At 40.5% G+C, this 27522-nt stretch overlaps 4 protein-coding genes across 5 annotated transcripts in view; 3 read left to right on the top strand and 1 right to left on the bottom strand.

Annotated features, from left to right (window-relative positions):
* Positions 1 to 5677, top strand: part of LOC109997709 (MLLT6, PHD finger containing) — a 28014-nt gene extending 22337 nt beyond the window's left edge. For both annotated transcript variants that reach the window (XM_020652286.3, XM_020652285.3), the window contains exons 17-20: positions 56 to 426; positions 591 to 684; positions 2361 to 2546; positions 2637 to 5677. In XM_020652286.3, the coding sequence (XP_020507942.2) occupies positions 56 to 426; positions 591 to 684; positions 2361 to 2546; positions 2637 to 2672 (687 nt within the window). In that variant the 3' untranslated portion in view covers positions 2673 to 5677. The remainder of the gene's footprint in view (positions 1 to 55; positions 427 to 590; positions 685 to 2360; positions 2547 to 2636) is intronic.
* A 966-nt stretch (positions 5678 to 6643) lies between these two features.
* On the top strand, positions 6644 to 11046 carry LOC109997723 (CDGSH iron-sulfur domain-containing protein 3, mitochondrial). The gene is made up of 3 exons (XM_020652307.3): positions 6644 to 6872; positions 8164 to 8280; positions 10374 to 11046. The coding sequence occupies exons 1-3, from the start codon at positions 6777 to 6779 to the stop codon at positions 10560 to 10562; spliced, it is 402 nt and encodes a 133-aa protein (XP_020507963.1). The 5' UTR covers positions 6644 to 6776; the 3' UTR covers positions 10563 to 11046.
* Positions 11047 to 12136: 1090 nt separating this feature from the next.
* Positions 12137 to 14378, top strand: LOC109997724 (CDGSH iron-sulfur domain-containing protein 3, mitochondrial). The gene is made up of 3 exons (XM_020652309.3): positions 12137 to 12453; positions 13527 to 13637; positions 13717 to 14378. Exons 1-3 carry the CDS (start codon positions 12370 to 12372, stop codon positions 13900 to 13902), a joined length of 381 nt encoding a protein of 126 aa, XP_020507965.1. The 5' UTR covers positions 12137 to 12369; the 3' UTR covers positions 13903 to 14378.
* Positions 14379 to 16477: 2099 nt separating this feature from the next.
* The window catches only part of LOC109997729 (polycomb group RING finger protein 2), a 12420-nt gene continuing 1375 nt past the window's right edge, over positions 16478 to 27522 (bottom strand). The window contains exons 3-9 of the mRNA XM_020652326.3: positions 27120 to 27216; positions 26962 to 27017; positions 26728 to 26857; positions 25546 to 25585; positions 25315 to 25413; positions 19696 to 19776; positions 16478 to 17768 (exon numbers count right to left, since the gene is read on the bottom strand). Of these exons, the coding sequence (XP_020507982.1) occupies positions 17388 to 17768; positions 19696 to 19776; positions 25315 to 25413; positions 25546 to 25585; positions 26728 to 26857; positions 26962 to 27017; positions 27120 to 27216 (884 nt within the window). The 3' untranslated portion in view covers positions 16478 to 17387. The remainder of the gene's footprint in view (positions 17769 to 19695; positions 19777 to 25314; positions 25414 to 25545; positions 25586 to 26727; positions 26858 to 26961; positions 27018 to 27119; positions 27217 to 27522) is intronic.

The raw sequence follows: 27522 nt of genomic DNA, 5'->3' as shown, positions 1-27522 counted from the left end.
GCACCCAATGCACATTGACATTTTTATTTGATTGCACTGTTTGTCTTTGTTTTAGGAGCTCCACTCTGGTAGTCCGTCCCGCAGTAGCTCCTCCCTCTCCTTCCAGAGTACCCCTCCTCCTCAGCAGAGCCCCGCCTCCTTCGGACAGCCTCTGCTGAACGGCCTGAGTCGAGGTCTGAGTGATGGTTTGGGCGCCATCAACCAGGCGGGCTGCTCGACGCTGCCCTTGGTGGGCGGGCTGATGGCTTCCCTAGCGGGAAATTCTCAGCTCAATATGAACAGTGTGCTGGGCAGTCTGAACGGTGTGATCCAGTCTCCTGTGCAGAACGCGCCCCAGCCCACCCTTCCTGCTCTGCGCCCCCAGCCTCCACCGCTAAACCCCCAGGTCCTCACATCAGGCTTTCAGCTTCCCAAGAGTGTGAGCCCGTATGTACCAAGTCTGTCTTTCAATCATCTGAAGAAGATATGCAATTTTTTTAACAAAGTTTCAGACAGCCCACAGATATTTGTTGAATCTTGGCAGAAGCCTGTGTGTGTTTAAATGAATTCTGAGAGTTGTTATTTATTGACTGTATGTTTGTTACTTGCAGATCTTCTCTGCTGTCTGAGCAGCAGAAGCAGCTTCTTCTCGAGCAGCAGCAACAGCAGCTCCAGCAGTTCCTCACCTCACAGAATTTCACTCCGGTAAAGATCTCTTTATGATACACTAACCCTTTTCACACATACAGAAATCTCCTGAAAAACTCTGGAGATTAGTCTACCCGGAGGTCTTTAAGCTATGTGTGAACGCAAAGAGCAGCATTTTTCGCCCAATCATTACCTGGAGTTTCTCCTCCAGACCTCTAGTATTTTATCTGCAGAAAGTCAGAGTGAGTTGATGTCTGAACGTGGCAGAATATACTCTGGAGATTTCAACTCGAGCCAATAGAAAGAGAATGACGTTTATATATAGTGACTGTTTAAAGTGTCTGCACGCAACCTCTACGATCTCCGTGCTCTAATTAAACGCCTGCATTCTGTTTTCTGTTCCTCAGTATGTTGTTCTCCTCTCTTTTGTGGATGTTGTCATTCCATTGGAATACACATAGCATTGATATAAAGACAAATATTCTCATTATAACGTTGTGTAGTGGACTCTGTTGCTTCAGCCGCTACTTCAGCGTTGTTTATTTACGTCACGTCTTACCTCAGGAAATCCCCTGCCCCCCTCCCCTCTGACAGGTAAAGTTCCCCCCCCCTCCCCTCTGACAGGTAAAGTCCCCCTCCCCTCTGACAGGTAAAGTTCCCCCCCCCTCCCCTCTGACAGGGAAAGTCCCCTGTCCCCCCCCTCCCCTCTGACAGGTAAAGTCCCCCCTCCCCTCTGACAGGTAAAGTCCCCCCTCCCCTCTGACAGGTAAAGTCCCCCACTGTGAGGAGCATATGTGAACGACTAGGTCGAGAGAATCTCTGGAGAAGTCCTCCTGTAATTATCTAGATATTATCCGGAGTGCATATGTGAAAACGGCTTCTGACAACTTCTACTAGGTTTATACCCGTCCTCCACACTATTCTTTCATCCGCACACATGTGATAATTGCATCTTATAAGTCACATTGTGTCCCTGCGTGCCCCTGGCCCTTTTCTGGGAAATGACAGTTACCTTTAACATAAGTAACTTCTTACAGACATCCTTTCGACGGGTCGATTTTGCAACCTTGTGACAGTCGGAGTATCTGTTTTCCCTGTTTCCAGCCTCTAGCTTTAGCTTTAACATCCAGACATGGGAGCTGCACTGATCTGCTCATCAAATTGTCAGAAAGTAAATGTATAATCCCTCATTTCAACCCTCTACTTTAAAGCGTGCTGATTTCTGTTTTTGTTTTCATTCAAGCCTTTTTGTTTAAATAATTGAGCAGAATCAGTGGAGGTTTGCTCAGCAGTGCACCGGCCTGTTTGAATTTGTTTGGATAGTGTTATTAGTGCACTGTGATTGGTATTCAGCAGATAATAACAGCCAAAGAGATGACCTTTAGCAAGTTAAATATATAAATATAAGTAGAGCATTAGCCATTAGCATGTCACTAACAAGTCACTGAGGTGACATGTTCCTGTGCGCCTTCTCAACCAAAGGAAACCAGACACCATGGATGTTCATATTTGAATTGCAAATGAGTGAAGATGTTGGGTTTGGTTTGTAGACTGGTCAGACACTGTGAGCTCTGAGTTTATACATCACTGATAGTTAGTTGAAATGTGACATAACTGCAAATTGAGGAAAGGCGCAAATTGTCTCACATGGAGGACATGAAAAAACAAGCTTTAACCCGTGTTAACATTTCATGAACATCCCATAACGTGTCTGTCATCTCCCCCTCCACCAGGAGCAGCAGGTGTTGGTGTGCCAGATGCTGCAGCAGCAGAGACAAAGGGAGCTGCAGCGCCTCACGCTGACAGGAGCCCTCACCTCCAACCCAAACTCACCCAACCTGCTGTCTTCAGCCACCGCCTCACCCCTGCAGGGAGGCAGCCTCTTTGGCCTGCAGGAAAACGCACTTCACAAGCCCGGGGTGAGTGACACTACTACACTGTCATCATGAATGTTAATGATGTCATGTTTTTTTAAAAAGTAAGCAACATTTTTGATTCTGTGTTTACAGTCTGCAGGAGAGAAGGGTGGAGACAAGAACGGGTGATTTTTTTCCTGACCACACAGGAGCAGCTCAAATGAAGAAATCTGGCATCGATGCTAACTTGAAGAACCAAGGTCACACGTCTGTGTGACTGTTGAACATCTTTCCCTCTGTCATCCTCATCTTACTCCCTCATTTATGAATGTATAACAGGATGGACTTAAACGTCAAGGTGAAGTTTTTTGTGTTTTGATATTCTTTATATTCAAGGATCTTCTCATAGATTTTTGCGTAGGCAGCTTTCAGAGAGCATGAAAACAGTGATCTCTTCTTAAATTGCACTAATTTGTTAGCTAGACCAATGGGGCTGCTTCTGAAGGCAGATCCAGAACTCCTGCTCGTCCCTGCAGGAGCTGCAGGAGCTCCCACGGTGGGAGTAAACTTTCTCTCTCTGACTTCTTTGAGCACTTACCTTTCATCATTTCCTGCTTGAACCAGAGTTTCCATTCAGTAAGTGAGACTTTTTGAAACCTCAACTGTCTTCCTGGATATTTTGTCTTCCCTTTATGTTGTTCACCCCCACCCAAGTTTCACCAAGATTTTGTATACGTTGCAACCTCTCACCTGCACTTCTGATGTAAAGGGTAAATATACTGTCATTTTTTTATGCTTGTTAGGGGCATTTAAACATTAAGCTAGTAATTACCTCAGATCTTTCTGCCACATGTTTCCCACTGTTCAAATTTTGTGATGACTTTTTACCGCAATAGCCTTCACTGGATAAACAATTAACTCATGTAAATGTAAAATGGCACAAAACCAAGGTGTCCAAAATGGCCCTAGAGTCCACCAGAGACTGACAAGTACACAGACTTTATTTAAAAAACCACCCTGAGAGTTTCTAAAGACTTTTATATCCTTCCAGTTGCTATGGAGATTAAGCAGATGAAACCAAACATTTGGAAATTGTAAGTAAGAAATGAATTGTTTTTCCTAAACAAATGTGCACTTTGCATGTTAGAAGCTAACAGAGCAAATTAGCCATCAACACATGACCTTCTAAAGGATGCTTGGTACTTAGTAGGCTGTTTGGCACTGATAAGTTTTTTTTTTTTATGTGAGTATTTTTGCACTCCTCCTCCTGAAGTGTTGTTGTTTTTGTTGTTTAGTTATTTTCACACTTAGATATCCTTTCATGATCATCGACTAGTCGTTCTTTTAGCAATACTGGATAGATAATGCCTTAATGAAACTAGATTTACAGAGGAAAAGCATGAGCCCAAAGGCTCACTCTCTTGTTGTCTTTCTTTGATCGTGTTTTTTATCTGGGGTTCATGGAAGGGTACGTTAGTAAAGTGAGAGCACTCTTCCTAAACCTGTTTATACTTTTGATAGCAGACTGGTAATTTCCAACATTGAAATGTGTGAATAAGCGTATAGTGGTAACTAAAGTGTCAAATCATTTTCTATTGTAAGTTTTGTGTTCAGATGCAATGTGCTTTAGTTTGTGCTTCAGAGCACCAAGAAATAAGGACTTACTTTGGCTCTTACATTCTATTCTGCACAGAGGAGTCATAGGAGAGCAAGATGTAAATGTTTGTTCAAGTGCTGTTGCAGCAGTGTATGATGCATAGTGTAGCTGTTATCAACTGAGAGGACAGAGATATGACAATGTAGAGACTTTAATAAGCTTCTGCTCGATCATGTGAATACTGGAGACCTAAGAGGCAACAGAGAACAAATATGAAGATGCCAATCCATCTTCTAAATCAACTGTTTTGTGACCTAAACCAGTTTGTAATTCAATAATAATTACTAAAACAAGGCAGGTTGGGGGGAAAGTATTATATAAAAATATATATATTTATTTTCTATCCTTAAAAAGACTTAACTTTTTGGTGAACTTTGTGCACAGCTGAGGAAGTGACTTCAAAAAGGATCCAGGACTAATTTGATTTGAGAGGGAGGATCTCAAAACTTAAAAATGAGTCACTTTAAACAAAAATGTTTGATGACAAAAATGACCTGTTTGTCAGAGGACAGAACATATGACAGGTAAAAAAATTTTTCTTTTACCGGATGATGAACACAGGAGAGAAACTATTTGGAACAGACTCACCTGTCTCTTAGGGCTTCTGTATTTGATGAATCTGTCAGATTTGGGTTATCTCACCATGTTTCTCCTTTACTCTCGTCTTCTGTTTGTAACGTTCAACAGGATTTCCCTTACATGTGATATCTGGAGTGTTACTTTGTCTTGTTAGCGGCTAATGTAGACGTCGTAAAGGAACCTTAAGCGGCTCACTAGTCGATGATAAATACTGTAGCAACGACAGGAGAATGTTGATTTATGTTGAAAACATGAACCAACGTGTTGACATGACTCCATGTGGGAGGTCTGCAATTAACCAAGTATGTCCTTTGTATGTGAGTCCAGACACACGACCATGTCCAAGAGATTGACTGAGGATGGTGCGAAGGATTTCTGAAGCCGTTTCTTTTTCATGTTGCACTGGGGCGCTTTGGGCCCAATTGTAAATCCTTTTTTAGTACTTTTTTTTTAATTTTGTTGGAATACAAGTTGTATACTTTAATAAGTTTGTGTGAAAACACATTCATGCTTTGAAGCTTTGAAGTTTGGGTAACAAAGATAATCCATGTTCTGAATGTCGTACTGTGTATCTTTTTATGTATTACAACAATGAAGCACCTGGCTCTGAATGAGAAGACGGAGAGAGAGTTACCTATTGGGGTAGGAATTGCATGAAATGCAGTGAGGTCTCTCAAATGTGTTGCTAAATACCAAGTAATAACTATGCATCATTTTAAATGCATTGTTCCCTGAAAAAAAAAACAGAAATTAAATGAAATGAGCACTGAATTTTAAAAAAAGGACAAGCATGTTGTCATTGTACAGTGTATTTGTTTGAGAGAATTGATCAAAACGAATTTGACAATATTCAGATTAAAAGCCCTGTAAAGTATTTTGATATTTTTGTGTGTAAAATTAAAAAAGGACGGATTAAGAGAACTTTTTGTCAATAAATGTATTTTACTGAGTTGTTTTATATTTTCTCTTGAGTGTTCAATGATTTATCTGCATGTGCTGAAAGAGAAAAGGTTTGAATGACAGGCTAGTGTTGACCTGATCTGCTCCCTTTTCTACATTTACATCAACCAGTTAGAGATGTTAGAAGAAAAGATTCTGTCATATAACAGTTAGGAGGTGGATTCTGTCTAACATTAAATACCTCACCATTATTCTCATTATTATACAATATATCTGAATCCAGCCTTCACATCAGGTCCAAAGGGTGAACGTTAAGGCGTCAGTAGGGTTTATTATTTGTTGGTTAATCATTGACTGATGCTATAAAAAATGTAATATCCATAGAGAGGATTAATAGAAGAAGATTCTAGGCGTTAAAATGAGGTTCTATTCATAAGCGCTTGAGTTATAACTCTTGTCTTCATTAGTGGTTAACATAGGGATGTTAAGTGTTTATGAACGTATTACAAACATGTTAAAACTGTATTGTCAGTTTTGGTTTTGTGTAAATCAAGTGGATATTTATGTGTTTATTGGCCCAAGTTCCCCTGCTAACTATTAAAATAGCATGCAACACTTTGTCTTTAATCAGTAGCAGCTGTCATCAGTGCACATGGTTTATAAACAGTGTTGGTATGCTTTCAAACAGGTCAGCATTAAAAGAAAGTTGGCGGGGAATCTGTTTCTGTAGAGGGGCAATGGGGAAATAAAGATAGAGTTGTTTATTTTTTCGGCCCAAAATTGTTTATAGTTTGGGACAAAATGTAGTTCTATTTAGTGAAGTCATAATGATCAAATGAATTAACCTGAACAACTGGCAAATAAGTGCAGAACAGAGGCAGTTCATTTATTTCTAATGTCTGCCTAATGAGGGCGTTTAGTTCCGTGTTTTAACTTTAAGTCAGCTTTATGAATGAAATGAATGATCCCGGGGAGGAAGAGGAGGGGCGGAGTGTTTACATTCGTAAACCAATCACCGTCTCTTAACAGACAGCAGGGGCCATGTTGTAACTTATGTAGACGAAAGTTTTCGAGGAAGCATACCGTCCAGACCTGGGTCCTTACTTCTCTAAGTAGAAGCAGAAACATCACGACTCGATTGACTGAATTAGAAGAAGATGAACTCCAGCAGCTTCCTGGTCGCAGTGCGGAGAGGATGCAGGCTCACCTTCAGACGTCCTCACCTTCTGTTACCTGCTTCTTCTTCCTCGATGGTGAGCTTTCAATGTTTCTCTCGAACTAAAAGTCTGTGCATTTTATCAGCCCTAGACTTGTTTTCATATTTAATTTACTGATGCATCACGAATGTGGCAGCCTATTAAAGTGCTGAGTCATTATTACCAATACCCGGCTTTTCAGTTCTGTCTTCTTTTCTTTACAAACACTTGACCTGTCACTGTCCCACCCTTCATTCACCTTTACCTGTGAAGCATTAGATTCTGAGAAGAGCTGCAAGGCCCAGTCATTCAACATCATCAGTATGCTTTTTAACCCAGTTTGTAACTGTCTATTTGTTCTTGTTTATTCATCTAATCTGTTCTGATTTTATTCATTAATATTTCTATATTTCATTGACATCTAAAATAGGATAATAGTAGATAAAACGTGAATAAGTCCATTTACATAATAGACACAGTTATTGTTATTGGAAGCCAATAGGCTAATTATTTGGCAGGTATGTAGTTACATTTCTTTAAAATCTTATTGCATCCCCATTGCAAATAAAAACAAACATTTAAAGAACTGAATATGTTAACTCTTTCATATACTTATAATAATAACAATAATAATACATTAGTTTTATACAGCGCTTTTCTGAAAACTCAGAGACGCTTTGACAAAAACATAAAACAATAAAACGAAACAAAAAACGACGAGGACAGTACAATGAAGAAGTAATGTAGAGGGGGAAGGGAGTTAGTGGTTGTAGGCAGTGATGAAGAGGTGAGGGGGGACAGGAGGTTTGCATCAGCAGACCTGAGAGTGCAGTTGGGAGTGTGCTGGTGGAGGAGGTCAGACAGGTAGAGGGGAGGGGCCAGGTTGTGAAGGGCTTTGTAGGTGATGATAAGGAGCTGGGGGATGGGGAGCCAGAGGAGGTCATGAAGAGCGGGGGTGATGTGGTCTCAGGTGCGGGAGTGTGTGAGAAGTCGAGCAGCGGAGTTCTGAATGCATTGAAGTTTCTTGAGTGAGTGTGACGGTGATCTGTAGAGGATGACTGTTGCAATAGTCTAATAACTCTAATAAGGTGATGAATGCGTGGGTGAGGGTCTCGGCAGCTGAAAATGAGAGGAATGGGTATGTTGCCAGTCTTCATCTTAATCTGTAACTATCCCACGCTCTGCTTCTGTGTGCAGTGTGCACGTCTATCCAACAAGTTTAAGCCAGCAACACAGAACTATAGCAAGTTTCTCACTGGTTAAAACTTCCCCTTTCTTTTTATTTTATTTTACTTTCAATTTCCATGTAACCACGGGGTGTGTTTTTTTTTCCTTTTTTTTTCTGCAGGTTCAACTCTGTCTGCAGTCTACACAGCCCGTCCCTGCAGCCAGGCTGCCCTGCAGAGTGAAGGTGACTGCTGGGAAACGCTACGCCTGGTGTGCCTGTGGACACAGTCAGAAACAGGTGAGTATGTACAGCGTGTAAAGCCCATATGCTGAGCATTTAGTTAAATTGTTAAGTTACTGCTTATGAGTTTAATGTTGAAAGCAGGCTGATTCATATTCTATCTTTATGGATGTGTTTCATATCCTTATGATTCCCACAAATGTAAAGAGGAAGGCCACAGCGTAACTTTAACATTTTATGAAATATATAAGTAAAACAACCTTATCTAGGCAACTTTGAAACAGACCATCGGACTTCATTACCCAGAAATCCTTTATGTTAAATCTGTAGGTTAAAATAAGGTTGATAATTGGCTTTATTTATATATTAATAGAATTGATTTTACATATTTAAAATACATTTAAAATCATCGTTGTTAGTACCAGACCAGGACCACCTTCATTAAAGATCTCACATTGTGCTCAAACTAACACTGGAGACTTTCTATGATCACACCTCCATCATGACCTGTTCAAACTTTAAACTACTACACTTTGATTGACACACTGAAAATAATCACTAGGACATTTCCTCAGCAACATCTGATTTATTTCTACAGACACCAACATGTTACATCATTACCATAACACTCTCTTATCAAGTTTTTAAAGCCAGAATTTCAGTTTAAATTTGATTTGATCCTAAAGTCCCCCTCCATTCAGCGCCACTGTTAACGTGTCACAACATGAGATTACAGTTGTAACCAGTAGTGAACAATTGTGACTGTTCTGTTTACTTTTCTTAGCTTCTAAAGAAAGAGCATAGCATAGATCAACACTCGCCCATGACACAACCTTTGACTTAACCTCCCATATTTTCAAATGAGCCCTGAATAAAAAGTAAGATGTCAACTTACTGCCAGTTTGAAACCTTTTCTCCAAACCTTTCCCTCTGCCTCACACCCGAGTCCTAATCCCATTTAGGGTTGAATAAATGGCTAACACCAGCCCTGTCAGTGTGTCATAATAAAGACTTTAGCATGTGCTTCAAGTTAGACAAAGAGACTGCCACACCTAAACACAATGTATGAGTTACACCTGAGGTATTTGTACTGCGATAAAGGACTCATATGTTGCTACAGTTTATGGACCATGAACATGTAGTGATAGAGGACCGATCAGCATCCAATCAGAAACATATTTAACGACTGCTAATCATTTCTCTTGAACCTAATAACTCATGACCACTGACTACCTGAACTCAAAGTCCTGGTGTGGGATATCAGTTATTAGCACAAGGAGACTGGAATATATTTTGTAATTTTAAGATAAAGGTTAAAGTCTTTATATGTGATTTTTCACACTTAAATATAATATAAATCAAGTATATCCTCTGAAAATAACTCTGTGAGTCATGACTGTCTACAATGGGTGTAACACCCGAGTCCCACTGTCTGTGATGTTTTCAGAGTTTTCAGAGTCCTATCTTCAGTTTGTTTACATCGCCAGGACGGCCGGCTGACTCCTCCCCTTGTGTATAAAAGTTGTTTAATTGAGGGACTAGAGAAAAGAAGAATAACATACTGTACTCACTGCTTAACTGTGTTTCTAGATCACGCTCATTTCAGGTACATTTACATGCAGTGTGAAGATACCAGCATAATAAAGATCACTAGCATTAGCATGCTAACACAACAATGCAGCGCGAGTTGTTTTGGTTTCATGCTGGTGCTCAAGGGCGACATCTGCTGGATCAAAAAATCACATATAAAGACTTTAAATGACAACAACAACAAAATGTGACCTGTAAAAGAATAAACCAGAAAATAAGAAAGATCAAACAGTAATTAGCAGTGTTCAGAAACCGGACATTATTCAGTGCAGTGGTCAAATAAACCTTCATCTTGCTATTACAATCTTCCATGCTTCTTAATAATCCTGTTTGAATGTTTTAATGTCAGTGGTATCATGTGTTAAATTATTAGACGTCAAGATGTGCTCAAACCTTTTCTTATGTAGCAAGTTAATTATGGTAAAGACATGTACTTTGTTTGTCTGCTGGGGGTAAAAACGTATATGGTCATTTGAAAAGTAAGCGGGCAATAAAAGTGAAAAACTAAATCGTTTTTTTTGTAAAGTGAGACATTTTGACCTTGTGTCCTTCTCTCGCAGCCTTACTGTGACGGAGCTCACAGGACAAAAGCTCCGAGCATCTCGCCTTTACGCTTCACCCCTGAAAAGGACCAAACGGTGATGCTGTGTGCCTGCAAACAAACCAAAAACGCTCCGTACTGTGACGGCTCACACTTTAAGGTCATCTTCCAGGACGTGGTGAAGTCGGTGAAAGGAGTTTTTAAATGAACAGTGTTGAAGACGCTACACCTGGAGACCTCGGAGCAGAAACTGTCAATGACATGAAACGGAGAAGATTTATGTAACGCTACCTTGATCGTGTTCAAGCTGACCTACAGCAGCTTCAACGTCTGATTTAATTGTATCTCTGATTTGTTAATAAGCCTGCACGCGTAATTGACTTGAACTCTTCATTTCAGGTTATCAGGGATCTGCAAATTTGTATGAATGGTTAAAATTTAGTAGAAAAACAAAATATGCTTCATGCCTTTTTAAGAATCATGTATTTGTGTTATTATCTTTGTCCTATTCTAACTGATATATTGACTGTATAAATAAAAGTGTACATGTTTTTTCATGTATGAATGTTTAATGTATTAAAAACAGTTGTGTTGTCTGACACATAAATAGCCATATTTTTAACTGTGCCAACTGACATGTCATGTATTTGTATTGGTCGATCTTAAAATAAAATCAACTGTGTTTCGATGTATTTACGTCTTAGTTTGTGACTAATATTACACACTGGGTCTAAAAGAGTTGGTTTATAAAAAGCACATACATTGTTTTCAAAACACAATGTAAGGACATGACCTCTAGTGCATTCAGCCCTCAGCATGTGTGGAGGTGTTTTGTTATTCTCTCTATTTCATGACATTATTTATAGTAAGGCAGTAATGCAACTCGCTGGATGCCAACTGTTGCCTTTAATAAGCAATAAAAAGAAAAATCTATTGAGTTTTAAACAAAGTAGTAGATTTGTTCAGACTCTGCTGTAACTCTTGATTTCCTTCAGATGAAGAAGCTCGACATCCACACTGGATCTCATTCATGACATTTTGTTGACTTTGTTTAGAGTTGGAAAACTTAACTCTGAAGTTCAACAACTCTGGATTCTGAGGTCATGAAGTTTCAGAAAGAATTGCAAAATCAGCTTCAAAACAAGTTAATATATGGAAAAACTGAACACAAACAAAATCAAAGGAGTGGGAGAGGCAAGAAACTTGAGAGGAGTAAAAAGAGGGAGACATCATTTTAACTCACAACCTACGGTTAGAAAGTATTTCTCTTATTCTGGATGTAGTTAAGTTAACTAGACTGAGGCTGGGAGGAGGGGCACAGTTTGAATGTTGCGTTAACAAGCTGCATGGCCAGTTCTAGTCAGGGGCCAGTGTCCCTCTAACACGGAGCTTGGTCCCCCCTGTGGCCACCCCTCAGCCCCCCCTCATAACACATACACAGTATTTGACTCAACAACCGGACTCACAATCTAGTATTAAATACTCTTACTGAAACAAATATCAATCTATTATATTTTATGTTGTGTGCTATTATTTGGCATGATATATATATTTATTTTAAAGCGATCATCTTTGTCTATTTTTCACCTGGGTTTAATGTTCCCCTCTGACAAAACAAATGGCCCCAGTTTGGCCCCCCTCAGTGAAAGTGGTCTGGAACCGCCACTGACAAGCTGCAACGAACATAAGCTACTGACTACCTGTTAAAGTGAAGGTAGATGATGTTACACTCCTGTCCAGCAGGTGGCGGTGTGCGCCTTCAAGTTGTTTACGATCCGCCAATAAGCCGAGAAAAGAAGAAAAAGAAGCAGTTGAGCTTTGGTTTTGGTGCCTCCTCTGATATTTCTCAGTTTTTATACTCTGTTTATACTCTATTTCGGCTCTGTCTGAATGACCTGTGGTCTGACTAAGCTGTCTTTATTTAATTAAATACTATCGTTCACATGTGCGCGGCTAACGCAGCAGCTAACGTGATCTGAATCAGTCTGAAAGTTTATCCAGCTGTCATTGGAAACATGAACATGTTGAACAAATTAGACCACAGGTGGATCAGGCTGACCTTGGGACAACATTGGATAACAGCTTTGGTGTCTTCAAAGGTGTGTGGAGTTATTATATTATGCCTGTGGATTTTGTATTTATCACATAGTTGGACTAACATTTGTGAAGTAGCTGGGCTGTTAACGTGTCCCTCATCAGCATATCTGAAATGTAGGCCAAACAGGAAATCAGTAAATACTTTTCTATTTATAAAAAAAGAATGCTGGAAGAATTGGGTCTATCTTTAATTTCATTCGGGTAGTTTCTGTGCACGTACAATAACCACCTCAATAAAGTATGTAAAGAAACTAAAATAGTACTGCCACCTACAAAAGCTCCAGCACAGCTGCTTTAAATCACAGACTGATCACGACCTCTGACCTTACAGTGTGGATACACCATACACCACCTGAGCATGTTTAACATGAAGCTCTGACTGTTGAAAAATGAATGAAATGACATTTTTAGAAGGGCTCAAAACAAAAAGATGTGATGGAAAGATGTCCAAACAGATGAGAGCTAAATGGGTAAGGGTGTTCTTGAACCAATAATATGTTAAAGTGTGAGGTTGTTCCATCGTAACACAGCCCAATCTGTAACTTCTCCAATCAGTCCTGAAAGACAACAGTGTTCCCCTACCATCCCCACCACCACCCCACCCTTTAAGGTCAAGTTATTAAAATATATATATATATATTTATTTATATCTTTTTTGGGGCTTTTTGCGCCTTTACTGTAGAGATAGGATAGTGGATAGAGTCGGAAATCAGAGAAAGAAGTCATTTAAGGATACCTTTCTGATAGAACAGGACAGCTGTTATTAAAAGTAACAAATGAACATCAAGATTCTTTCAAGTGTTTGTGTCAGCGTCCGTCTGCCCCCCCCCCCCCCCCCCCCCCAAATCTGTAAACTTAGGGGAAACACTGCCACAGATAATATAATTCTGAAGGCGTACGATATTGATCAAGCAGTATTATATAATAATAAAACTCTGACCATTACTCGTGAAGTGATTTTTAGAGTTAGTACATGTTTAGTCGTGACAGAGTACAGATAATGTATCTCCAGAGGATTTTTTTTTTTTAAGTGTTACGCCTCTGTTGTTTTTTTCTGACCTGTCTGCACATCCAGCTGTCAACGATTCCTCCAGAACCTGTGATCCCCTCCAAGAAGCCGTTCAAAGTGGAGCTGGTTGGTGGGAAGCGGTACTCGTGGTGCTCATGTGGACACAGCAAGAAACAGGTAAAACTACCTTTTACTGTATTACTCCTTTCTGCAAAACTACATCCTCTATCCTCTCTGTTCACATGTTTTCTTTCAGCCCTTTTGTGATGGAGCCCACAAAACCAAAGCCCAGGGCCTGTCCCCGCTGCGCTTTGTCCCTGAAAAAGACTCCACAGTCTGGCTGTGTGGCTGCAAGTACACCAACAACCAACCTTACTGTGATGGAACGCACAAGCAGGACTTCATCGTGTCTGCACCACTACATGGACAAACTAACTCTTGAGGAGGAAGGAGGAGGAAACTTTGAATTGCACATTTATGCTGCTGCTGAATCCACACTTTGTACACATGTAAACATTGTGTGTCTTGTCAGTGTTTCTTGCCTGAAAGGTAAGGTAGTCCCTCCTTTCTGTGTCATATTTTAAAGGCAGTGTTGCTTGATCATGGGATAGCTACTGTATGGGTAAGGGTATGAATTGTTCTGAATCCACTGAAAGAAGAAAAAAACAGTGTGCAGAGGTTCTATACTGTGAAGTGTTTACTTGAAGAAAGGTATATATATATATATTTTGTCCTACAGAATCAGTGGGGAGATGTAACAATGAACTGATCTCCAATATCCGCCAAAATCTGCCAAAGTGTAAACTACACCTCTGGGTATATAATCTCATGTTGTCTTTTCTGTAGTCTTTATGGCAATGTTTTAACATATGACACTTTCCTTGTTGAATTTAAAGAAATAAACTACTGTAATGCTGAGTTGTGAGTGAAGTTGACGTCATTGTTTGCAAGAATCCTGAGAAATAATTGGATGAAGAAAAACTCTAAACTCAATAACTGATCTAGCAGGGGCATCTGGTGAAAGAGCGGGCGAAGTACAGACTGCAGATTGAGACAAAGAAATAAAAGTAAATGATCTTATGTTACAACACATTTTTCAATAGTGAAAGTGTTACGCCTTCATCCTGATCCAGTATGATGTCAGGGAGTAGAGCTTGTTGACCCTTGCATGTATCAAGATTGTGTCTGTTTTATCATTTGTCTTAGTATTACTGAGCACACCGTGTCACACAAAGTAGATGTAACACATCCTTACATTTAAATGTGATGTTAGGCTGATTCCCAATTTTCACTTCAGCTTTACCACTTGGTCCTACCCCTGTGGTTTGAGTTATCCTGCAGAGGATTGGATGACCTGCTTCTTTTGTGGATCGAGGACTTGTAGTCCTCTAACCCTCCAAATGAACTTTTTAATTTCAGATCACTGTGGTTAGAGACAAATGACACAAGTCTTTGCAAACCAAGGCATGGTAACATGAAACACCGCCACAGTTGCACTAAAAGACAATCATTATCTTTGATAAATTAATGGAAACATTTAAAAATCAGTATAAAAAAATGTTTTCTGTTGACGCAATATTGATGTGTAAGTAACAATACAATAAATCTGACATATTGAATGGTGCGCTTACTCTATTTTCTGGTTAAAGATTCCAAACCCCAAAATCTTGTAGCTCTGCCCCGAAGGGCAACTACCCATGAAAGGTGACTCAACCTAGGGGTAAGGCTCAGGGGTGGAATTGGGATTGGGCTTTTAGGACTTTTTTCTTTTACATATAAATGTCATGGTCTTTCTTTCATGCCCCCTTTGAGACAGAGCTCCTGGAACTGGCTAACCTCTGGCTAAGCTGCTCCCTCGGAGCTTTGTTTCCCTTTCCTTGAAGCAGTGAGCAGCGCCATAGTATATCTCTGATATCCAACTTTTTTATCCTCAGTCATTGTGCAAAATAGTTTTTTCTATTTCAGATCTATTTGTTTGCGGTTATATTTAGATGACAGTAAATCAGTCAAGTTATGAAAACCGTGTAAAGTCTGAGGCTTTTCAGAAAAGCTTTAGTCAAACTACTAAATAACAGCGAGCAGTAGACATGCTCTGACAGATGCAGTGATAAATCATATGATAGAATGACTCCCCGGGTCGAAAGGGCAAGTCATTTTATGTGGCTGCGCTTCTTCCCGTGTCTAAAATGTGAAAATGAAAGTTTGCAGGTGAAGTTCACAGTGGTTTTCTTATTGCAGAGTTATTTAACAAACTGAAGTTTTAAGTTTTCAGAAATTTCAGGACTTTTTTTTATTTAAGGATGAGTTTTTGGATATAGGTGAAATAGTTTTTTGTTGTTGTTTAGAGATTTGTTTCACAGACACAAAGATCCTCAGTTCGTGTGGTTGATGCTGTTTTCATTATTTTAAGTACATTAGGAGTTCCTTTATCCGTGATTAAACTAGTGTTATAACCTTCGATCTGCCGGACGGTCCTCACTTTACAACCTACAGAATTGCAAATGAAGAGACTATTGCATCATCTTTGTCCTTTATTGGGACATACACATCCATGTTGTACAACTAAATATGAAATATGGATCTAAAGTCATCAGCAAAGCTTATCAGGAGTTATTCTGAAAGAAATCACTGACTTGCTCTCACACGTATAACCATCCGATTCTCAGGCTAGCTTACATCTGTGGCTTTGCTTCTTTTATGTCTGCATCATGAGGGAAATCTGTATTTCTATGATAACTTGTGTGAATATATGCTCTAGCGTTACAGTTCCCACCATTATGACCATATTTCCTAGGTGAGTGTAATGCAGTCTCTCCAGAGTCTTAAGCAATTGCAAAAAATCAAGTGTCTATCTAGTAATCTAGTGTCTCTTTTGTTTAGCTTTACCACCACATGTAGATCGACAATTGTATGAATGCATTAAGAAGATAATGCTGTGATGTAGTTTTACCTTCTTCCAGTGAGAAGTAACAGGTGTTAAAGTCAGGGGATCATAAACAGGACACTCAGGTCAGAAAAACCTAGTAAGTAAACATTTTATTGACCTAAAACATGCACATATGGCTGATAAAAAAAATGTATCATTGTTTGCTGAAAAGAAACAAAAAAAGGAATGTTGAACTTGATGGGACTACAACATACATGGCCGAATATCCAAATCCCTTTTTTGAGTTCTTCGACTGCCACAAGAGAAAGAAACGCGTCCTGTTGACAAAACGTCTCGCTTTGTGAGCGTGGTAGTGCTTTGAAATCTGAACATGTAAATCCGCCTCCTGTTGAAAAATACTTTCTGGTTTTGGGGATTGTGTGATCTGACCTTTAACAAAGTGCATCAATAGTCATATGTAATGTACCTGTGTTACCTGATGAGGGGCTTGGATATACTGGACACTTATACAGCAGTTAGAAACATTACTGTTCAAAGACAAGGATGAGCTTCTTTTTTTCTTAACATGGACCTCCTGCAGTGAAGTACACTGCAGCAACGCCTCTCAGCACTCTTGTCTGAGCTTTTCCACCGAGCTTAATGTTGCTGCTGCTGGAGCGATGAAATGAAACAGACCCACTGCATATACAATACAAAACGATTACAATATCTTGTATAAAAGATAAGTTTATACATATGTATGCACACATGCTCACATTTGATACATCCTGTACAGTTTGTATGTGTGCACTGTTCTAGTCTAACACACATAAACGCACACACGCGCACACACACACACGCACATACATACAAGTGTCTATTTGGCTACACTTTTCAGTCTTTTTCCTGCTGAAAGGTGAGGACAGTAATCCACCTCCTGTGTGTCCAGAAGGAGGACATGCCGGAGCTCGTCTGTTTGGGCTGTAGAAATAATAAAAGGGAGCAATTCAAACACTGTCCTCCCCCCCCCCCCCCCCCCCGCTGCCCCCCCCGCACACAAGTTAGGTCGTCGGAGGCAAACCGCTTTTGTCTCCTCCTCTCGCCTCCTCTTTGCCAGCCCCGGAGCTCGTGCCGTTGACAGTCACCTTCCGAGTGTTGGCGCTCTGTTTGGAGGCCGGCGTGTGTCGCTGAGTGTTGTTGGGCACGGTGGGACCGTTGGAGCTTTGGATGGCAGAAGAGGGGTTGTGGGACGCGGGGCTGGACTGCGAAGAGGCTCTGGGGGGCTGGGCCGCAGCGGGACTGTGGACCTTGTCGCTCTGGGAGTCGCTCTCGGACGTGGGGCTTGTGTTGACGCCGTCAGAGTGGCCCTGGGCGGCAGACTGAGACAGCCTCCTGCGCTTTCGGTTGGGTTTGACCAGATACTGCAAGGGGATGGGTCCGGTCTGCGCAGAGGAACACACACACATCATGAAGACCGTGCATTAAAGAGGATGTTTTGGATTTTGTCAATACCCGGTCAAAACGTCCAGACAGAAGTGGAAGAGTGGATTTAAAGCCAAGTCAAAAATGTCCAGCAAGACATTTCTTAAAGGCTTTATATGTGATTTTTTGATCCAGCAGATGTCGCCCTTGAGCACCAGCATGAAACCAAAACAACTCGTGCTGCATTGTTGTGTTAGCATGCTAATGCTAGCGATCTTTATTATGCTGGTATCTTCACACTGCATGTAAATTTACCTGAAATGAGCGTGATCTAGAAACACAGTTAAGCAGTGAGTACAGTATGTTATTCTTCTTTTCTCTAGTCCCTCAATTAAACAACTTTTATACACGAGGGGAGGAGTCAGCCGGCCGGCCGGGCGATGTAAACAAAGTGAAGATAGGACTCTGAAAACTCTGAAAGCATCACAGACAGTGGGACTCGGGTGTTACACCCATTGTAGACAGTCATGACTCACAGAGTTATTTTCAGAGGATATACTTGATTTATATTATATTTAAGTGTGAAAAATCACATAGAAAGCCTTTAAGGAAATTCATGGTTTTTAACTACAAATGTGACAATATGTTGCCAGGTCTTTACAAGTGCAACACAACCCTCAGAAAACTAACCGTACTTGACCTTTTATAACCTTTCAGTCCACTGTCATACAACTGTGCACTGAAGCAAGTCCACTAAACAGTTATAGTAATGTTTGCTCAAAACCACAAGTAAGTAAAGACTGGGCCCTCTTTAGAAAGATGAGAGTGTGTATCTGTGGTCACTTTTGTTAACGGTACAGTTTCAGTGGAAATTAAAGTGTTTGGGCTGAAAAGCAGAGAGACACTGAGACGCTGAGATGGAGTGTAGTTCGATTTTTGTCTTTCATTCGATTTGGTAACATTAACAGCCTTATCCTATAAGAGAACATATTCAAACTATCAAAGTTGGATCTCTGGTGGCGGAGGTCCTCTGTGGGGTTGGCCCAGGTTCGACCTTTAGCTCATTCTAGGATGTCATTCCCCCCTCTCTCTCTCTCTCTCTCTCTCTCTCTCTCTCTCTCTCTCTCTCTCTCTCTCTCTCTCTCTCTCTCTCTCTCTCTCTCTCTCTCTCTCTCTCTCTCTCTCTCTCTCTCTCTCTCTCTCTCTCTCTCTCTCTCTCTCTCTCTCTCTCTCTCTCCTCTCTCCCTCTCTCCCTCTCTCTCCCTCTCTCTCTCTCCCTCTCTCTCTCTCTCTCTCTCTCTCCACAGTCCTGTCTCTAAATAAAGCCTTAAAAATCCCCCCAAAATAAAAAAATAATAATATAAATACATTTTTAAAAAACTATGAGTTGGTTTATCCTAAGGCCCATTTCAACAACAACACCACTGTATTATTGGGGAAATCACAATATATTATCTCTGTTCTTATTGGGAATTGAAAAAATGGGCACTCCTCATGAAAACAATGAAACCTAAATGAGCAGACCCTTCTGTTGGAGTTCTGTTAACAGTTACAACACCGAGGATCCATCTATCTAAATGTTCACAGCAGTAGATTACACTAACAGTTAGTCACCTGTTAACCAAGTTAAAAATATGTAACCAGTAATGTCAAATTAAGATCTATTTGTAGTCATGTGTGGTCATGTAGATAGAAAAGTGTGTCTGCTATCCCTACTGAACTCTGCATCCAGCTGTCTGCTTCTTGGTTAAAGCTTGTGGTTTGTGTAGATCAATGGTCATGAGACTTTCTATTTTGGGATTAAATAACTGCAGGCACTCAGCTTTTTATCTTTACCACAAACATGCAAACTGAATATTTAGCCTATTATGCTTAATACAGCAAACACAAGAGTGATCATCACTGTCAGGTGGTCGACAGGTAAACCAAATTAAAGTTGTCACTCACCCGTCTCCACTCATAAAAGTAGGCAATATCCATTAGTGTGTAGTAGTCCTTCAACGGCTCGTCTCCATACAACACCTCCACCTGTAACACAGTGAAAAAAACAGTTACCACGTTGTGACCAGCAGAACTGATGGATGATGTAGTGGCTACTTGTCCAATGTCCATGCAAGAGATCTGCAGGTTTTTGGTGGTTTGTTTGGTTCAAAAGAAAGCAAACAAAAAGAACAAAGAATATCGTGTCTCCTACTGCCTCTCTTGCGCTGGTAAAAAACAATAGGCCCACCCAGGTGCATGCTGGTCCTCTACCTGCCTTTTACTTAAATAAACTCTGGTGCCCACAGTGTTACCCAAATACCTAACAAAAACACTAATGCAAAACTAAATTTACTAAACAAACAACTAGCAAAAAGAAAATATTACCCAAAATCTATTCTAGATAAAGAAAACGTTTAGAATAATTAAATAAACAACACAACACCAAATATTAGTAAACTAAATACCAAAACTAATTCTAACAACAACTAAATAGCTCCAACAGATGATAATGCATGACTCAACTCAACCGGGTGGAAGCTAGTCAGGCAGTGTCACCAGTGAGAGGTGTGACTTTTTGATCCAGTAGATGTCACCCTTGTGCTCCAGCACTAAACCAAAACAAACAACAAACTGATGTCTGGTGACACCACCTATTCTGAAGCCTCCGCTCTCCTCTAACCACTCTCCACTCGCGCTCACACAAAGGAGTTATCAATTAGAACGCATCTTAATTAAAGCACCATTAAGTGCAAGCGGCTTTGCTCGAGCTGCAATTATCTGTGGCACTTCATGGTTGTGTTAGCGGGCTAATGGTAGCACACTTTGGTTAACTTGATCGCTGAGCTTCCATAGCAGCAGTAAAGAAGGCGTATTATAAACAGCTGCCAGAAAATGAACAAACAAAGAACTCAGCCGATCACAAAGAGTAGTGCAGCAGTGTGAGCAGCAGCAGCAATCTGTCAGAAATCACCACAATCCTGAGTGTTCCACCAAAACTTCATCTCTTGCTGTTAAGTGTCCTCTTCATCTATCATGAATGTAATTTGTGACTGAAAGTGAAATCTGTGGATTTAAATGATCAAGGCCCAGGCTCAGCAGCAGCCAATCCAGTCAACACCAGGCCAGGCCCAGTGCAGGAACAGGGATGCCTCCGAAAAAGCAATCAGATGAAGATACTGTTTCACTCATGGTGGTTCATGAACTCTTGGAACAGCAAAAGACATTCTACAAAGATTTGATTTGTCTACAAGAAAATCGCTTCAAAGACTTCCTGATGGGAAAACATCCATCACAAGTCGTTTCGATGTTGCTTGCAAATTCAATGAGTTTTTTGTGAATGTGGGAACTTCCATCTCTAAGCAGTTTGGAAACACAAATGAAAGTCCAACTGATTATATCAGAGGTAGCTTTCCATCATTTTGCTCGTTTGAACCTCTTAACTGCAATGAGATAAATGACATTATAATAGAGCTAAAACAATCTGCCCCGGGTCATGATGGCATTAGTGCAACCCTTGTTAAAGAGGTAAAAAGATCAATATTGAAACCGCTGTTGCATGTTTTTACGGTGTCCATGGAAACTGGTACTGTTCCTTCTGATCTCAAACTGGCAAAGGTTATTCCACTTCTTAAATCGGGTGATCCAGGACATTTTACAAACTACCATCCCATCTCAGTTCTTCCATGCTTTTCCAAAATATTAGAGAAACTAGTATATAAACACATCCTCAAACATTTGAACATGCATTATACTGTATGAACACCAGTATGGATGCCGAAAAAATCACTCTGCCTATATGGCCCTCTTACAACTACTGGACAAGATTCATTCTGCATTAGAAAATAAAGAGTTTTCATGTTGTATTTTTCTGGATCTCTCTAAAGCATTCAATGCTGTAAATCATGAAATTTCACTAGCTAAATTATATAGATATGGATTTAATGGAAATGTCCTGAGTGGCTCAGTAATTATGTATATATGAGACAGCAGTGTGTCAACTTAAATGGTGTAGAGTCTGAGAGAACTATGATACAGTGTGGGGTCCCACAAGGGTCCATTTTAGGACCGTTACTGTTTCTCATATACATTAACAATCTTGCAACAGTATCAAACACAATATGCCCATTATTATTTGCAGATGATACTAATTTACTTGTCTCCAGTAAAAATTTGTCAGAACTCATGAATTAAGTAAATAAGGGCCTTCTTGCATATTCAAAATGGTTTAAAACCAATAAGTTGCCATTATATTTGAAAAAAATCTAACTTCATGATATTTGCTGGAAAAATGAAATATAACTCTGAAATGGTGAAATTGTATATAAATGATGAAGAAATGACTAAAGTAACATAAACAAGATTGTTTAATTGATGAGAAACTTATATGGAAAGATCACATCAGCTTTGTCTGTAGTAAGGTTACAAAATCTCTGGGGATTATTAGAAAACATTTGTGTTTTTTCTACATTCTTCTTGTATCTCAACATTATATTACAGCCAAATATATCTGTATCTTACTTTTTGTAATATTGTATGGGCAAGCACTTTCCAAACACATCTTCATAAAATTCTATTGCTCCAGAAACGTTTTGTCAGAATGGCAACATTTTCCAAGTCCTGTGATGCAACCTCCCCTCTTTTTTTGAAGTGTAACATATTGACAATCTTTGATGTTCATTTTCTTCAAATAAGTAGCTTTATTTTTAAAGTTAAATACATGAGTGCAAACTTGCCAGAAAGCTTTAAAGCATTTTTAATTCTCAAGTGAACTATTACCCAACTAGACAAATCAATAACCTATACGGCCTGATGGCGAACAGAGTTTGGCTGATGATCTGAACAGATTTTTCAACAGATTTGACTGCCCCACACCACCCCAGCCTCCCCCACCTGGTCTGCTGACCATTGCTGCTTCCTCTCCACCTCCCCTCCCTCTCTCCAACACTCCTGAGATGTCACCTGCACGGAGTGCCCTCTTACCACCTCCTACTCCACCAGCAGCCCCACCTATGACTCTTCATACTGCTCAGGTCAAGATGATGCTGGACAGACTGAGGCCAGGGAAAGCAGTGGGACCCGATGACATCAGCCCAAGGCTACTGAAGACTTGCTCTTCAGAGCTGTGTGTTGTCCTAACACACCTGTTCAACCTGAGCTTGCATTTACAGAAGGTCCCAAGGTTGTGGAAAACATCTTGCCTGGTACCTGTCCCAAAGAAGACCCATCCCACTCACCACAATGACTACAGACCGGTAGCGCTCACCTCACATATTATGAAGACATTTGAGAGACTTGTCCTCTTCTACATCAGGACTAGTGTGTCAACTCAAATGGATCATTTACAGTTTACGTATCAGCCCAACATCAGTGTCGATGATGCCCTCATTTACATGCTGCAGAGGGCGTACACACATCTGGACACCCCTGATGCATCTGTAAAGATTACATTCTTCGACTTCTCAAGCGCCTTTAACACCATTCAGCCTCGACTGCTAGGGGAGAAGATGGAGAAGATGAAGGTGGATCCATTACTGGTATTGTGGTGTTTGGATTACCTTTTTCTCAGACCACAGTACGTGCGCCTACAGAACAGTGTCTCAAGCACCATCCTGAGCAGCACAGGGGCTCCACAAGGAACTGTGCTGGCTCCATTCCTGTTCACCATCTACACAGCGGACTTCCAATACAACACCAACAGCTGCATTTCGCAGAAATTTTCAGATGACACAGCTGTTGTTGGCTTCATCAAAGGGGGCAATGAGGAGGAGTATAGAGACACAATAAACAACTTTGTGGAGTGGAGTGCACACAATAACCTTCATCTCAACACCAAAAACAAAGAAGATAGTTGTGGATTTCAGGAGGGGGAGGAGGAGAACTCAACCAACACCAATCACCATCAGAGGCACTGAGGTGGAGATGGTCACCAACCACAGGTACCTTGGTGTGCAGCTCGACAGTGAGCTGGACTGGAAGACTCATATGGAGGCAGTGTACAAAGCCGACTGTATTTCTTAAGGAGGCAAAGGTCATTTAACATCTGCCAACCCCTGCTGTGCAGTGTCTACCATTCAGTGGTGGCCAGTGCTCTGTTTTTTGCTGTGGCCTGTTGGGGGGAAGGCGCCCGCACAGCGGACAAAAACAGACTGGACAAGCTGATCAGGAAGGTCCAGCAGGTGGCAGAGGCCAGAACTCTGAACAAACTGGTTTCAATAATGACCAACCCCACTCACCCACTCCAAGCCCTGAAGGTGATCAAGAGCAGCACCTTCAGTCAGAGACTGATTGCACCAATGTGCAAGACTGAGAGACACAGAAAGTCTTGTATACCAGCTGCTATAAGGTTTTATAATGCACAAAAATAAGCTATCTTATGAAATGTGTGGTGTTATGTCTGTCTTGAAGCTGTTGTGGCACTGTAATTTCCTGTAAAGGATTATTAAAGGATCTATCTATCTATCTATCTATACCTAACAATGCATCTCGAGGACAGTACTCAATAAGATACCATACCATCTTTATTTACTTAATGATTTTTGTCTTTTTCTAGATACAAATTGATGTCAGAAAGATTTGTAGTGAATAGTCCTGATTTTGTTATATTGTCTACATACTGTACGTCCTGTTTTGCTCTATTTTTATGTTTTCAATGTTTGTATGTCATTTTCAATGACATTTTATTTTATTTTCTCTAGTCCTTAAATGAAATAGCTTTATACACAAGGCCGTCCCATCCATGTAAACATGATGTAAACATGATGTGAACATGATGTAAACACGGCTCTGACAACTGTCCAGCTGGCGAGACTCACGCTTCTCACTCATTGTAGACAGTCATGACTCAGAGGGACATTTACACAGGATACATTGATTTCTGCTGTATTAACAGAATGTGTAGAATGTCCCACATTCTGTCTTGAAGTTTGGCCACTTCTGATGTGGCCTCTTCAGAGCACTTTAGTTATCATATTGGAGTGTGGCTTTTTCAGAAAATGCACTTCTGAAAATGTCTACAAAATGTCAGGACAGGCTGCCACTCAAATCTTCCAGACTCACCTATTGACACATGTATCATGGTGAACAATGGAAAAGAGTGAGACGTTTTGAAGACAGTTTGCACCTCTATATCAATGCTTAACTGATGAGTGGTAAATATATAGTGGCAAGCAGAAAAGAGTTTGAAATGCACGAAGAAGATCATGCCAGTTTCCCTCTAATCCCAGGGGACAAACATCATAACGGCTGTCACTAGCTCGCAGTGCATTTTCCACGATATTACCTACTGCGTTCACACTTCACACAGAAAATGTTTCTGCACAGTGGCAGCAAGAAGTCTGAGTGAAAAAATTATTGCGTTTGCGTCCACAAATACAGCTGCCCATGAACATTTTGGGACTTCTGTGGAATATGTGAAAAGGCCACAGTTGACGGCTCACATATCAAAGTGACATTTCAAAGTTCATGAAACCTGATAAGATGCGACCTCTGTTTTGATGATGTTACTGAGAATTAAAAAGTTTATACTATTGTGCCTTGAACCTGAAGTTTACCAAAGAACTGAAACCCACAAGAGTGTCTATTTACCCGATAAGTGTTGGGAATATCCATCTTGCTTCGGAGGAACTTTGCTAAGTGCATGACGGACATGGCTGCTGGGCACTGCAGGAAGCGTTTACCATTGGACTGAGAGCAAAGGAAAGAGCAGATAGGACAAACATAAGTACAAGATGAGGAGCAGAAACCCACAATAAAACATAAAAAGTGTGTAGGCTTCAAATACTAATAACTATTCTTAATTCTCAAATCAGCCTCTACCTTGTCTCCTTCCAACTCTGCATGCTGCATCTCATTATTTCTGCAAGGAAAAAATTAAATACAAAGAAAATGGTTAAAACATTATATACATAGAACTTTCTTACCTCAACTACAGGAAACATGTCCAGAGAAATGTGCCAGGTATGAGAGAAACCTTTTGGAGGGTTTACACAGTTCTTACTCACTCTTTTTCATTTCTGTTTAATATGAGACTTCATTTCATATTTTATTTATTCTATACCAGAGGTCAAAGTTAAATGGTAAATGGAATCTGACTTTTATAGCTTTTCTAATCTTCTGACACTCAAAGTGCTTTTTACACTACATGTCACACACAATGATGGCAGAGGCTGCTTTAAGTGCCTGACTGCTCAACAATACTATGTCCAGTGGTAATCATTTGAGGTTCAGTGTCTTGCCCAAGGACACTTGGACATGTGACTGCAGGAGCTGGGGATCAAACCCCCGTTCATTCCGGTTGAGAGACGACCGACTCCACCACAGAGCCACAGCTGCCACAACCCAACTGAGCCCTGCTGACAGCGCTAAGGGTGAAATCTCAAACCTGCTACTGTGATTGAGTGGCAAAGAATGCACCAATCATTTCAGTCATTTTGTGTTTGAGAAGTGAATAACTCAAAGTGTTCTATCCAGTATACATGAAGGGTTCATATAGCCTGGGACCACTCAATGTTGTCTGTGTTCAAGGAAACAAAATGAATCCAATCGTTCAGCTCACAGTCAAAAAACAAATGAGCTTCTTTCGGGATTTGCATTAAAAGAGACAGTGATATGACTTTGGCGTGGCACAACGGCCAACAGTGTCACGATGTGGGACTTGCTAACTGGTGGCTGAATGGAGGGATCAGTGAGGACGATCTGTTTTGTTTACTTTTAGTTCCTCAGCTCATCGCACCAAGTGAAGACAGCATGGCAGTCCCAAGTTATAAGCACATTAGGGTAAGATATGAGGATGCTAAGATTATTAAGTGCAAATATTTCCAGACCCTCGCCTATGACATAATGACAGCCATAGAATGAATCTACCATGTTCTCCTTTCTTGTTTCTGTCTGACCTTACAGCTACATCTCATTGTTTCCACACAACTCTTCACTAACTAGACCCAACATGAAGAATCCTCACTGATGTTTTTGTATCAAAATGACAAATGATTGACTCACTTGTTCCTCTCGTAGAACTGTATGGACAGACTGATGATTTCATCCTCTGCTATATTGAACGTCTCCACCACTTCCCCTGGTTCCAGCACACGATTCTCTGCGTAGAAGTCCCGCCTCCGCTTCATTTCATCTGAGAGATGCAGCAGGGAAAACATAGGTTTCAAAGAAATGCCCAAGATGAATGGAAAACTATTGCAAAAACAAAACTGAGACGTAAAAAAAACACATCCTCACCTTTGAATAACCCTGGAACAAGCTTATATACAATATCTTGTAGAGTTTTGTCCGCTCTAAAAAAGAAAGAAAATGTGTTATCTTGATCAAACTCACTCCAACGGTGTCTTTAAAAAATATATCTGACCCAAAAAAAAAAAAAAAGCATCAAAACCGACCTGATACTGAGCTGTGGACATGTCTTGTGAACCTGGACGTCACATCGCGGGCAGAACTTATTTGTCTCCAGGAAGGCAACGATGCAAGTTTTACAAACTAAAGGAGAAAATAGGACACAGAGTAATGCTGAAAACGCTGCAGCACCGATACCCTTACAGAAAACCACATCAGGTTCACATGTGGTAAAGCAGGAGTTCTCAAGTGAAATTGGTTTCAAATGTGCAAATCCTTACTTGTAAAATCATGACTTTCAAATAGGAAACTATTGGGTTTGAAACATTTGATGTATGAGAAAGGAAACTACTGTTTTAAGAGCTGTGAAAAATAACTGAGCTACCATTAAAGCTGCAATCCCTAAAGGAGTTTCATGTTAAAGAAATCTCTCTCCAGCAGACACAGGAA

The sequence above is a fragment of the Labrus bergylta genome, chromosome 1 (genome assembly GCF_963930695.1).
Source record: "Labrus bergylta chromosome 1, fLabBer1.1, whole genome shotgun sequence".
Lineage (NCBI taxonomy): Eukaryota > Metazoa > Chordata > Actinopteri > Labriformes > Labridae > Labrus > Labrus bergylta.
This window is presented reverse-complemented; position numbering and strand designations above follow the sequence as displayed.